This window comes from Eimeria tenella, genomic scaffold (assembly GCF_000499545.2).
Source record: "Eimeria tenella Houghton genomic scaffold, Eth_scaff79, whole genome shotgun sequence".
NCBI lineage: Eukaryota > Apicomplexa > Conoidasida > Eucoccidiorida > Eimeriidae > Eimeria > Eimeria tenella.
The window spans coordinates 99,622-113,993 of NW_013543453.1; the positions used below are offsets into that span (position 1 = coordinate 99,622).

Below are 14,372 nucleotides of genomic sequence, written 5' to 3' on the forward strand. Positions count from 1 at the left end.
TCATTAAAAGAGCCTAGAGTAATTGAGCCTCGGCCAAACATATGCGTGGGTGAGTAACTAACAGGGAGCAGCTCGTATCTCAGCCATATGCAAACGGCTAAGCACGTAAGATAATATCTGCACAGGCCAGTACACCTAGAAGCGTGATTGGAACCGGTCTATCTAGTTGAAGTTGCTACTCTAGGGTATTTCTCCCATCAAGAAGAGTTCATTACGCGCCAGTTAGTTTAGGATTTACATGGAGACGTATGCTAAGTTCAGGCTTGTGCCGCTGCTTCACAGAAGTGCCAGAAAGCAACGTGCAAGTGGGGCCCCCACTTGAGAAACACTTAAGAGTGAAAGCAAGGGGATTCGAAGCCAAAAAAGATAACTAAGTTCTATAGCGACATTTGAAGGACCCCAAACTGGTTTACCGCTTTGAAGGAACTATTAGCTGCAGCGATTGTTGGCCCCAGATGGCAGTTCTTAACCATGTAATCAATGGAAGTCCTCATTTAAAAATCAACTAGTATGTCATCTGAAGTGATATACCGCTGTGCAACACCCAAGACCTTAGAAGAACGCAGCAGTTGTGGTGAAAGCTAGCCTGCGACGGCGCGCTCAATCTTAAGCAAGCGAGCCCGGCCAAATGCCCACGCACACTTTCAACCGACGATTAAGCTCATACTAACAGTACGAATCCCTGCACACACCCTGTTGCTCATTTGATGATTGCTTGTAAAGGCTCTTCTCAGACAAATCAGCTATACCGGATTCTGTATTATGGTCACGACAGTATGCAGGATGTGGTTCAGTAGAGGCAAAATTGTAAATATTCAAAAGCAATAGTCAGAAATAAAAATGGCACCCTTAAGGACCAGAGAATACACTTGAATGCCCAGCAAAGGCGCTTTGGTGAAGTGTTGCTCTTTCCTCCATACAGAGCGACTGTGGTGGCCCCGCTCCAGTCGTGTTGCTCGGGGGCCCCCGTCTCTGGTGACAGAGTGAGAGCTGGAGCGTACAAATGGACTTATTTGGTTACTCTTTTAAAATTGATTCAATCAGCATTTCAGCTGTTGCAAGAACAACAGAGAAGCCGTTTGTTACGCCACACAGTTGGCCACAACAACTCAGCAGTTGGGGGCCCTGAAGGGCCCCGCTTGTCTTCCACCTCAACAGCATTCAAGAGATGCACGTTGCACCTGCAGCTGAGCCTGAGCGATTAAGAAATAACACTGCATGCGTTTCGTTTCTAAGTAGCACGTGGGCCCCAGTGGAGCGGAGACAGAGGCCACTGCCTTCGCAGTAGTACACAGTGACCGGCAGCGAAGGCAAGCCGCTTCATTGTCCTCTGAAAGGCATCCTGATGGCTCAACCAGAGGTAGAGAGTACTGGGGATGAAGCGCATAGGCCGCAACTACAGCAGCGGACGCTGCCCCAACTGCTGCTTGAGGTGCCTTTACAGCGAGGACGCCTCTTTGGCCAGCAGCGGTTGTACGAGTGTACGTTTGTTTATTTTCATGCGGCACCTAAGTGTGCACCTAATGCCTTGGCCAAGCCAGCTGCTTCTTGGCTGGCCCTTCGTGTGTGCACTTGTTTGCCCGTGTCACTGCCACGTGGCGTTTACGAGCTTTCGTTAGTATTGATACAGACTTTTGGTTGGCTGTTTATGGGTATGCTTCAGCATGGGAAGGTGAGAATATATTTTGCTGTGGAGGGCGACTGATGACTGGCCCGGAGCCGCTGCACCTGGCAGTCTCTGTTCTCCTGCTGCTGGGTCCTTGCGTTGTCTACTACCAAGTAGTGTACGTTAACTCTTCAGACCATTTTGCACGCTTTCTTCTTTCGCTGCTCCATCGTCCACGGCGAGCAGCCACATCTGCAGTCGTTGTTCTGCTTCAAGCCCCTCCACGCCTTTTCTGTGCTCCTAATGTTGCGCTGCAGAATGCCCCTGATTAGGATGGAGCAGCAACTTCTTTGCAGCGCTTTAGTGCTCATTCTGCTGGCTCTGTCCCTCTTATTGCTCTTTGTGGTCGCCTTCACAGACCCGGGCATGTATGCCGTCACTTAACTCACGGGTACACGTAGGGTTACTGTTCCGAAATAAATGGGGTAGCGATCCCCAGATGCAAGAATTCTTTGTTTGTGTGTGGTGCATTTTTGTGCAGCATTCCCCGGGGCACAGGAGAGCAGGGTAAAGTCACACCGAACTGACAATGAGTTGTGAAACTATCTCCCTCTGTTCACAGTGGCTGTTGCGCCCTTTCTAGGAGAGGGTTTCGCTGTGTCTACGAGTGACATACTCAGAGAAGGGGCGCTAGGACAAGGCGAAATCGTGGCAGCACCCCCGCGCATGTGTTAAGTGTCTGTTTTGCGCTCTTTGTTTGCAGCTGACAGGACTAAGGAATGCGTAGTCAACGGACAAACCTTTATCCTTAAATGGTGCTGTAAGCCATGGTCTATTACTAACTTTATCTCTCCACCGTATTTGATTGGGTATAGTTATGCTTGTAGGTCTTTTATGCGAAGGGTTATGGCACCGCACATAGCACTGGAGGTCCGCAGATAGCGCTACACGCATGTGTGAATGTTCAGGATATTGCGTCTGACTTGATTGAAATGAGTGCTTACAGCTGTCTGTGCCAGTGTGGGTATATGTTTGTTATTCTTGCCTCAGCTACCTGTAACGTGTTCCGGCCCCCCCGCGCTAAGCATTGTTTCACTTGCAATAACTGCGTGGCCTGCTTCGACCACCATTGTCCCTGGTACGTAGGGCCAGCTTCATGAGAAACTATACAACTCGTGGTGTTTAGATACGTGTGATTTCATGACAGAAGCAACTTTAGCACAAAGAGCATCGCCCTCCATTATGCGAGCAGTCAGTCTGGTCAGTGCTCAGTAATCACATAAGCGGAGCTTGGCTGTCTCTTACCGAGTAACCATGTGTACGCAAGCGGAGGAGAGAAGTAAGTTGCAGTTGTGTTCGGGGAGTGTCAGCTATTCCGACAACTCATGCTTTCTTCCAAAGGCTGGACTGTGCTGTGCTTCAGGATATCAAATTGCGTGGGACTGCGGAACAGAAGATCATTCTTCGCTCTAATTATTCTGTGCACTTTGCTTAGCATTGCAATTCTCGTGAGCACTATTCTCGCAGCCATGGTGAGGCGTCACAGTGTGCGCATGCTCCGTTCCGTGGTGTGCGCGTTCGCACAACGAGGAGCATTTATGAAGGAAACCATTTGCATGCCTACATGCTTGACAGGCCGAAGTGGAACGCGCGCAGCTTCAGCTTGGTTTAAGGTCTTTCTGGCAAGTCCTCACGACCCGCAAAGCTTTGTACGCCGTTTTCTTGTTCATGCCTTAAACGACCGCCTGACACTGCTGTAGCGTAGCTGTCATAATCTTTTCCATGCCCCTACAACGCGTGGCTGCCGCTGACCGTTTGCGAGCGACCCCTTGTTTCGACAATGGTTGCTTTTCCCTCCAGGGGCGCGGAGCTTGCTTTTTGTGGAGCGGCAAGTCTTCCCTTGTTGAACCTTGTTGGTTTTAATTGCTACTTGATCACTGAAAATCTCACGACAGCGGAAGAGTTCCATCGGCCTTATGGAAACAGGAACCCATTCTCTGAAGGTAAGCAGCGGACACACTGTGTGGAGCGCCTATTGTGCCATCTCTCCACATTAGCCAAAGTAGTTTTGCAGTGGCAGATCTCGGCCGTTTTAGCATTCGACCTGAATGGAGGTCCCTTGTGTTGCTTTTAGGTTGGAAGTTGAATTGTTACCACTTTTGGTTTTTGAAGACAGAACCATGGTAGCCCGCTGCATCCCCTAAGCCGCCAATTTGTTTCATTAAACCGGGACACTTCCCCCACAGTTTGCCAAGTTAGCAGCGGCGTGTCAGCAACCCGTAGGCCTAAAGGCTCCCTGCTGCAGTTGCCGCATATTCGATGGTAAACTTGTCGCATAGCATTTTGTGTGCTTGCGACGGCGCAGCGCGGTGAACTTTCGGAGTTTCGTCGAGGCATCGACTGACGGTACCGTGGCCCCCACCCCATCCAATTGGCACCCAGGCTACGAGGCTATTAACTACGTTGGAGGCGCCGGCAGCCCTTCTTTTCGAACAGGCGTTGTCTAGGCCCAGTAACAGCAGACCCTCGTGAAATGTTGCCCCTCGGCGCCCCCATTGTCCAGCCATTACAGTATCGAACTAACGGGTTCACGGACAGCCTCCGTCCCACCACTGAACCACTACCGCACTACCGTAGCAATGACTTTCCCAGTTCACATAGTCCGCAGCGGAAAGCGGACTGCTGGCACATGCCGCAAAGGCATGGCATCTGCAAACGCACCCCTTCTCTGCCCCCCCTAACCCTTTGTCTGAAAGTTGGCACTCCCCGGCACACCCTCGACGATAGCAGATTGCTAGCAACCCGTGCTATAAATATCCCAGAGGTTTCTACGGCCTTTTGCCGAAGTCTATGCGGCAACGGCCAGGACTCTTCGGTGTCAATGTCGCGCCCTTGGGTTTCTGCAGTCACTACGAACTGGAGTGGTGCAGGAGCACAGGCGCCCCAGCACTGCGAATCTCGCGTCGACAGCGCGCTGTCCCATGTTCCATGGAACAGCACACTGTTCCATGTGGGGATTCCTGTAGCCCCCCCACTGGTAGAAGAACGGATCATGGGAGGACGTGTAACGCACACCCCAAGATCCATTTCGCGTGGCATAATTCGCGGGTCAGCGTCTCCACAGCGCCCTGCCGCGACTCAACGCACGCAACTACCGCAATGGTGCGCCCGGGCAGGCAGACAATTCATCACACCAGGAAACCCATGACAAAGGGCTCAGACTATTGATCACTAGGACACTCACAAACGACTGGCTACTCAATTCACACACAGGCTCAGCCCCACACAGGTTAACCCCCACAAACCTCATACAGGCAAGAACATTGGTCCTATTCGACCGGCACCACCGCGTGGCTACGAACAATATGTAGCATTGTGGGCGAGAAAACCAGAAGTATTAGCACGCAGCTCAGGTATCTGGCCAAGCTCGGTCTGCGCTGTGGCCGCTGCATCTTCCGCAATCTGCGGAGCGCGGAAGCGGATGAGGGGCAGCTCCCACGTCGAACGCTACCGTAGATATGGCATCGATCATCATCGCTGCAATAGAAGTATATTATTTGTTGCAGTCTTCAGGATTAAGAAGACTGAAGAGCGTGGATGCTTCAATCCAGCCCTTTCACCAGCCTTGAATGCCCAGAGGGTGCGGGGAGAGAAACATGCATGAGTGAACCAAGCCCCGCTCACTCGCCCCACAACTACCTGGGGATTCCTTTTATTAAATAATATGTTATCCTTTTTAAAATTGATATGAGGCTGGTGCAATTACGGTTTGGAAAACAAAGGTGGGTGTAATTTCGCAGAGGGTGCGAGAATTTTCCAAGCTGCCCACGAAACAGCTAGTGCAGAGACAAAGGTGGCAGTTGCAGCTCTATGAAACACTGAGACGAGGGTACAGGGCTGGAACGAAGCACTCCTGTTATATGCAGCAAAAATTTTGAGTTGTGTCCATTTCTGGTGACCAATGAGGCATCTTCTTCTGGGACTTGCGGGAATTTGCTGGGTCGTTGAGCTGTCACTGGATATTCATCCTGACATTGGACAACCGTTATTTTTGAGATTCGAAAGAGCAGCAAAAAACACTGAAATGCAATATTTTATCGAAGACCTCTTTTGTTCTTAAACCGCAGCACTTTAGTGGGGGCTGTCGTATCCTTCTGGAGTTACTGTTCGCTTTCGCAATGGAGCAATGGGGGACTTTTGCCACTGCGTTTCTTGTGTTTCGCCCTTCCGCAAGGCCCCAAATATCTCTGCAGTAGTTCTGCAGTTTTGTCGTCTCTTTTATTGTGGCCAGTTTAACCATATGAGGTGGACAGAGTGCTCGCCGAGCAGCAGTGTGCTTGCTCCACAAGGCAATACCCTTATGAGCAAGTTCACCAGAGTGATGTCCTTCCCACCAAGGGATAAATCTTATTTATGTAGTTAATGGAGGCAGCTGTCCCAAGATTCACTGCCACTGAGAGGCAGCATACCTCAAGGGGGCACTGGAATGCTGAAATGGGGAGTCAGTTTGTGGCTTCCGAGCTCGTATGCGAAATGTGCAGGACCATTGCCTTTGGAAGCGATATAATGCACGTATAGGAGTAGTTGGGTGCTGGTAACTTATGAGACGTTGAATAAAAGCAGATATTTCTGTGGAGTTCCCCTCATATGAGTCTTAGCAAAATGGCGACGAAGTCGCATAGGTAATACTTCCAACTAAGATTCATATGAGGGGAACTCCACAGAAAGACCTGCTTTTATTCAATGTCGCAAAAGCTGCCAGCGGCCAACTACTCCTGTACGTGCATTATATCGCTTCCAAAGGCAATGGTCCTGCACATTTCGCATACGAGCTCGGAAGCCACAAATTGACTGGTCCCGGCATACTGCAACCTGGTTTCCTCGGATCAACGTGCCAAACAGCCACAGAACAGTCTTTGCAGTGCCACAGCGAAATGGCGATGAAGTCACATAGGTAGTACTTCCAACTATGGCTCTGCAAATACTGTTCTGTGGCTGTTTAGCACGTGGATCCACGGAGATTAGGTTGCAGTATGCCGGGACGACTATCTCAAAAATAGAAATAAAACAACACATCTCATCGAGTCAAGCGCCATTACCTGAGGCTGTAACTCTTTGCCCGCTGCGTGGCGTGCCAGGCATTGCAAAGGGGAAATTTCATGTGAACTGCCGCAGCTTCATCGTTTCGTGCATTCAACTTGTTTGCCCATGAAACCACCAATGAGCATATTGAATCAAGGGGGGACGAACATAACGGCTATGGGAGCGTTACTGCTTATTGCCACGTTCATTTCCCCCTTGAGCCGCACCTCACGGGTTGTCAAATACACTTCGGAAAAGGCTGCACAGTTTGTGGGGCTTGTTCGGCTGCTGGATTAAATTTTCTGAGACGCAGCGCTGCTTCGTGGGGAGAGAGGCACCCAGAGTTTGCCTTTTCGTGGGTCTTTCTGGACTATTGTCTGCACTTCCTGTTCGGTTGGCGTCAAGCACAGATGGTTTGTGAGCAACGCGGGGGGCTGCTTGTGCTCTGCGGGTCAAATTTATTTATTTTTGTGTTTCCTTGATGGCACGGATTCTGTTATTCGTAGCTTACTGCTTTGTGGCGACTGCACGCCGTCGTCTCTGAGTGTTTCCATGAAGCGCCTCGGCAAAGTGATTTGCTTGCTGAGTGCTAATTCCTGCCAGCGTCCCATCTGTACATATTGAATTAATGATTGGTATTGGGGAACAAGTTTGGGCAAACGTACCCATCCGACAGGAGTAAAGAAGTGGGTTGTACAGCTCTAGGAAGCCAAGCGACCGTAAAGCTTCTCGGGCACTCTCGTAACCGTTGGTGTCTTGAACTTCCGATGATTCCAATGGCTTTAATACTGGATATATGAAGTATTCACGTGGCAGGAGCCCCTATGCACTTCTTTGTGAAGGGATTAACATTCTGCAGACGACGGAATTTGTGCTACCTGTATTAGAAGCTCGGCAGATGTGCATCCGGACTGCGGATGGGCCACAAACAAATGACGTATGCCAACCTCGTCAGGCCTGAAGGATGTAACGTGATAAGGTCAATGCATCCCATTGGTATACACTCTGAGTTATTCCTACAGGCCTTCGAATGTCTGGGGATCCAAGGGAGCTCTAAGAATGAGCACTTCTGCCTGGAGCTCGTACATTCTCTTGTGAAGATACAAGCTGATGAGAATGGTCTTGCCTTTTCACTGAGGGCTGTAGCTAGTCCAGCAACTGTTGCGTTTTCATCGCTCCCCTCAGCATTGTCGGTGACCAGCATAGACGCTCCACAAATCTGCGTCAAGGAAACCTACTGTGGCCTTCACCGATGCTGCTGCAGTGAACGCGGCGCCTACGGCTTGCTGAGGTATAGCACTCCAACTAGCTCGCGAACGCACGTCAAAGGCAATGCAAGGCCAGGGCCGTTGATGGGGCGTCTCGCGAAGGGATAATCGCGTTAGACTTCCAACTACAAGGGTCTGCGCTCTCTTAGTCTCTTTTCCAAAACATTGGCAGCCGCGTGAACCAAACCCACCGATCCTTTGACAGTCAGTTTCACGGGCTCTTTGATGATGGCCAACGCGCGAAATATCTGGAGAAATTCAGCTTGGAGCAAGGGCACCTGCTTCGCAGTCCCACTAATGCCGAGCCCCGTCAATATCTGAATAGGCGGTTGCGGCAACTACTCTGTCCAAGCGAAGCATGGCAGCTTTACCTTAGCAATGGGGCAGACGAGCTCTCTTCGATCAGCAGAGGACACTGGAATAACTTGAAGAGAGCGAGCCACTCACAGGGAGTCATATCGTGTTCCTGTTCAGCATTTCCACTCACCTTCGATGCAATCAATGCTTAGAAGATCAGAGGTGAAAATTCGAGCTTCAAGCCCATTTGTTGAAACGCAGTCTTGTAGAGCAACAAAGTCAGGCACCCATTCCTCGAGGTTAGACGAAACAAGCACAAGCTTAGTCGGAATCTTTGGTGATGCAGTGAAGCAGTCTGGAAAGCAGACACATCGAAAATCATGGTTGCTAATAATTTTGTGTACTGCATCAGCACCTATGAAGTTTCGTAGAAAACCAATGCCACTCCCGTGTTCTGCTGTTGTTTCGCTGCTATCGAATGAAATGCTTGTTGTTATTAGCTGGGGAAGGACGCCGCGGAGAGTCTCAAGACTGAAGGTGTCTTTAAACGACAGCCAAACCTTCAAGTCTGCTTCAACTGAGAAAATCATGATAGACAGAACTTAAGTGGAGGCACACTGCAGAAACAGACGCACAAAGAGTCGCAATTGAAATGTGTGGGCAGCGAGTTGACCCGAATACAGCAAGATCCTGAGCATGTTTCAGTTAATTCAAGAAAAGCTTCGCAGTATTTCGATAAGTGTTGCTACCTCTAGGGCTGCACACCAATACTGCAAAATCTTTGCAGTGAAGTGCCCATCGCCTTTTGCACTTCTTCGGCAATCAAGCAAAAATGCCACTTTCATCGTCAACGGCCACTCATTGAGAGATCTCCGTCTGCTGCTGTTTTTTTATTTTTCCTTCCAAGGGGACGCCAAGTGCTATTTGCATAGCACAGGCATACCAGAGCGTCAGCGCCCTGACCATAGGCTGTTCGTACACCTGAAAGCATGAACAGCTTGCTGGTGAGCAGCATCCTGCGAATAACGGATACAACCCACTAAATGCGACTCAGATCGCGACACATCCCCGTTAGTGCAAATAAATGGAGAAAAATGTGGCCCTCAGAGGCGAGACAAGTGGCTGAAAGCCCTTGGGCTTGGCTTGACTCAACAGGAGTACCAAGTATCTTCTGCGTAGAATTGGCTCCGTCAAGATAAATTCCGTCCCAGGAAGCAAATTGCAGGACCTGGTTATTTCAAGATAACATAATACCGGCCACTGGAAGCAAATGCAGGCGATGCTACTGTCACAATCCGAAAGTTCCGGCATGGTAGCTAAGCTATACAAGTAGGCAATGAGCACAAAGATCGTTCTATACGCTTTTATCTATTTTGCTGTCCCTACGGGGACGCGCCTATCTCTTGAGCTTAAAACGAGTATTCGCTTTCTGCGGCGATCGACGACTCGTTTGTGAAGTGAACATGAGTTTGGCTGAAGGATGTGGCAGCTTGCAAGCAAAAGACGCATGCAAAGCATGAAACACATAGGTCCAACTTTCAAAAATGTATCGGCTTGTCAATGTGGCTGCAGAAACCAGCCAACCTTGGAAAAAAACCCTCTGTACTTAAAACCCCATGAAACTGTGCTAGATCACACTCATGAATGCCAGCGGAGCTATAGATCACGCTCTGCATGGGCTGCTGATGTGTGAGCAGCGCTAAGGCTAAGGCCCAGGGGGTGGCGGTTGGTTAGCCCAAGTGACGAGTGACAAACCATCCCCAACCGGAAGTAAAACCTGCAAACACCGAAACGCGTAAGATACCATTCAATCTACAAACTGGCCAAGAACGAAGTACAGCCAATACTGAAAGCTGCACTGCCATGCATGGAACGCATCACGCCACGCATGCCCTTGCACGCTACCTGGGTGGATGACGTTTGCTCTGTCATCCGGCATATCTTCTTTACGTATACCGCTTACATGAGAAATACGAGCATCGTTGCGCAGAGTTTCCCGAAGGGTCTGCATACACTCTGCAACTTTTGCATATCTTCTGGCCCGTGCAGATTCCCCCTGTGTCAGGTGGTTCTCCCACCACGCGATTCTTTTTCCATCCTGACCTTTGAGCCATAAAGTGTTGTCTATCACGAGGACTCCAGTCAGGGCAAGCAGAGGACGCTGTGGATTTAGTATAGCCGAAATGTACTCTAGGTATCTTTTCTTTTCAGCGTCGAGATAGATAAGGTCAAAGCCACCATTTGGCAGCCTGCTGCTTGATGTTTCCTCATACCTGGTGGATTCTGATGCGTTTCCCCAAACAGGCGGGCTCTTCAACACCTTGGGGAGAGACTGCAGCCACTGCATTGCGTCCACCTCCATCAGAGTAATAAATCGGCCCCATGGGGAAGAGCTCACCAGCCGGCGGGCTGCTGTTGCTGCTCGCGGGTCTTTCTCTATGGCCAAAATACCAAAACACCCATCTTCACCCTCCTCCTCACAAACAAGGCCCTCAGCCAGAGCTAGGGCTGCAGGCAAGCAAAAAGAATGTACGAAATGAAATGGCACTGGCCGCACCACTTGCAGCTTTGAGAAAAGATGTGTCAAGAAGAGACGGACATCACTGTAAAACATGCTATACGAGTGTCCCACAGAAGCTCCGGAGTATTAGAAAGCATCATAGCATGGTTCGACTACGAAATGGCCTACTAGAGATGCCAACGAAGGCGCCTATTTCAAGGATTGATCGAGGCCTCTTGAGTTTGCTGATTGCTGAGAGGATGCGCGAGTGCAGAGGCCCCGACCAGAACTGCTGGACCTCATGTTGCAAGCCAGTTAAGTCTTTTGCCCTCCGTCGCCCTTCTTCTAGTAGCGTTTCCTGTCCTGAGCGGGAAGATGCAGCAGCTGCAACGCTGTGAGACCAATGCCAGCAGTCTTGAGATATAGCATTGCCGGCACGCCCACAATCTCCAACATGAGCTTCCTTATGGGACGACTCCTCGGATGGTGTATGCTTCAAAAACGAAGCGTCTGCATATACACACGAGTATTTATAGTGCTGCAGCATACGCCCAACCCTTCCGCGACATCGTACGCTGTGTTAAAGCGCGGCGCAGGGCACGGAACGCGAGAACAGCTACTGAATCCTCCAACATTATGCCGCTAAAAACACATGAGCATCTTACCGGACACCGAATCGGCGGCAGCAGTGTATTTTAGAGCAGCCAAAAGCTGCTGAGCCCTCATCGCCCATAAACGCCTCTGCTGCAGCAATTTTTGGTATGTATGCCTGACTTGCATCCGCCTCTGAGTCTGTGCATGAACTTCTCTTTTACCATCCTCCGCTCCTTCCCGGGCACATGCTGACGAACAGAAGACCCCAATTGAGGAGCAGCACGAGGAGCACAGCACAACACGCCGACCGCACCGTCTGTTGCTGCAATTCACTAGGCGACCCGAGGGTCCTGAACAGATCGTGCAATGAGTCAACAAATCCGGTGTAATCTGCTGGCACATCCTATGATCGAATACGTAATTACTCCCCACGAACAAACTCTCCGGTGCAGGATCATGCAAGCCCACCACTGCGGCATCACTCGGGTCTGAGACACCGCGCTGCTGCAAAGTTTCGTTACCGCTGAGACCGCCTTCATCTGTTGCACACTCATTGGCATTAGCAGCAGTAAGGTTTTCAGACGCGTATGACCCTTCCTCTTCTGCACCAAGCAGGATCCCTTCGCCCCTATTAGGCCTTTTCTTGAAGCTCTCAATGAAATTTTTGTATGCTAGGATACCTCCTTTGAGTCGTGTTACCCTAGGAAAACCAAGAATTTGCTTAACGAAAGCTCCCGCCTTCACACAGCGGATACCACCTGTGCAGTACATCATTATCTCCACGTCCTTCCTGCTACAACTGCCTTTACTAGAGACAGATGTAGCCTCCCTGGAAGGAAGCTGAATCCCCACCCTGGCCAGGGCCTCCTCCAACGGACCGCCAGAAGTAAATGAATCCGCGAAGGTGAGCGTATCTACACATTGCGATCCCTTGAAATGGCCGACCGCGTACTCGCTCGCATTCCGCATATCCAAAAGTACGACTTTCGGTGTTCGCTGCTTCTGTAGTTGTTGCTCCTGCAACAAGGCCACAAGCTTACGATGCCAAACCTCAGGCTCGACCTCCTCTCCGCAGTCTGACCAGTCTAGCGGGCAGTCAAAACCATCCCTCAGCACCTGATGGCGAGGACGGATATGAAGTGTGTCAAATGGTGGGGAGCTCCAATATTTGTAGAAGGGGATAAGGCAATCAGGAGTTACCTGAAGACCATCTTCCAGGCCAGGTATCTGCTGCAGCTCGGTGATGATAGACGCAAACACTGAAGAAGGGACCGCCAACTGGGCATTAATACCCTCTTCTGCTACGTAGGCCCTACCTAGTACTCCTCTAGGCCCCCAAAGGGCCCTTAGCAGCTCAGCAAGGGCCCTAGGTGAGCTTACGCGGAAGAATTTGTATAACGACACTAGCTGGTACGGTGAGGAAGCGTCCTGGTTGCTGTGTGCATGAGCCTGCCAAGCAGACATGTTAACTACGGGAGGCGGAAGAGGCACACTCTTGTCGGAAGAAAATGGAAAAGAGGGTAGAGGGGGCTCCAGTTGAAGCTGCAGTGACAACTGAGCACCCCTAGGTAGACGCAGGATACGCAAGGCAGTGATCCACTGGGCCCCCACATTGCTGCTGCAGTTCCTACTCCCGACATCGTTGTTTTTAGGGTTGTCACTGGCTCTCTTCCACGCACTGGCACAAGATGCAGAGTGCGGTAGACGGCGGTAAAGGTCGAGTAAGGGTTTATAGTGCTTCCTAAGAACCCTTTGAGCTTCTCTATCAGAACTCAGCGGCCACACCGTCGGGAATGGGCATTGCTCTAGACCACTCGATTCCCTGCTATTTGCTGACAGTCCGGCAGACTTATTAGATTCTTCAATGGGTGAATGCGGTGCCAGTTGGGCCTTCTTCGGCGCAGTCACGCGGGCAGCAAGCTGCATGGGAATCCCCTCGTACAAGTTCCCTCCCCATTTGAGAGCCTTACAGACAGACTCCTTCAGGGCCTCCAGAAATGGCTGTTGAGCTGAACTGCTGACTGAGCTAAGGGGTGAGCAATTCGCCGATACTTCGTGAATCTCCCCACTGCGGACCGGCGCGCAATTTTCTGTGGGCTTCTCCACTTGACACTGTAAGTAAGGATTCGTTTTGCTCTGTAAATCGCGAGGAAATCCAAGTAGACATAAAGGGAGGAATATGTGTCGTTTGTGGGAGCATGGGGGTAGCTCCAAAGCCAGCCTCGTCTCCGGCGCTACTTCTACTTCCACGGGAACAACATCGAGAACTGGGACTTTGGTTGTGTTTCTTCGTAGCTGAAACGCTGCATTAGCCGCTCTTGCCATTCCAAGATTTAGCGGGACGCAGCAAGCATCGCTTTCCCTGGAGTTCCCAGAGGCCTCCTCCCAGCCGACAACTATAGGCGGGCTCTCCACTCTGTGGTTCAGCCATACGCACCTAGGACAATCCGATTTGTCATCTTCTGGCCCTGTTAAATATGATGCAGCGCTGCGTGACGTATTGCTACGGCTGCGGTTACTGCTGGCTGTTCTCGAACAACCTGCCGCAGGCCCACTCTCACGACTGCGCGGCACTAAAAAGGAAGCTCTCGTGGCCCCTGAGTGTCCACAGGCCGGGTGCAATCCTTCATGGAGAAAAAGCAGCAGAAGTAGCCATCGGAGGAGGGCACGCAGGGCAGGCCGCTGCTCTGTGTGGGACTCCCTGGGCATTGCCGGCGAAAAAGTGGCAGTTCATCGTATTTCTGGTCTTGGTAGTGCTGCGGCTAATGCGTGTTTCATTGATGTTGATATTATGACTTTTCTCACTACTTCTGTAAGCTCTGGCAGGCTCTTGCCGCCCTTTCGAGTGAGTGTCGGCTGTGTAGAGTTTTTCGGCTGCTAGGAAGGGGCCCTACTAAAAGGAGCCCCCAAGCCTCGACAATATTCCTCTGGCCTTCGGATAACTGCTTTTCGTCATCAAAGATCCGCAACTGCTTTCATCATAAAACACTCTTCCTCACTACCAAGTAAGCATGTTGCGGGCGCC

The 14,372-nt window shown here is 50.7% G+C and overlaps 1 protein-coding gene across 1 annotated transcript; it reads right to left on the bottom strand.

Annotated features, from left to right (window-relative positions):
• Positions 1–9,958: 9,958 nt before the first annotated feature.
• ETH_00027935 (uncharacterized protein) lies at positions 9,959–14,056 on the bottom strand (the record flags this gene model as incomplete). Its single annotated transcript, XM_013378231.1, has 4 exons — positions 9,959–10,030; positions 10,217–10,761; positions 10,943–11,116; positions 11,419–14,056. 4 exons carry the CDS (start codon positions 14,054–14,056, stop codon positions 9,959–9,961), a joined length of 3,429 nt encoding a protein of 1,142 aa, XP_013233685.1.
• Positions 14,057–14,372: the final 316 nt, after the last annotated feature.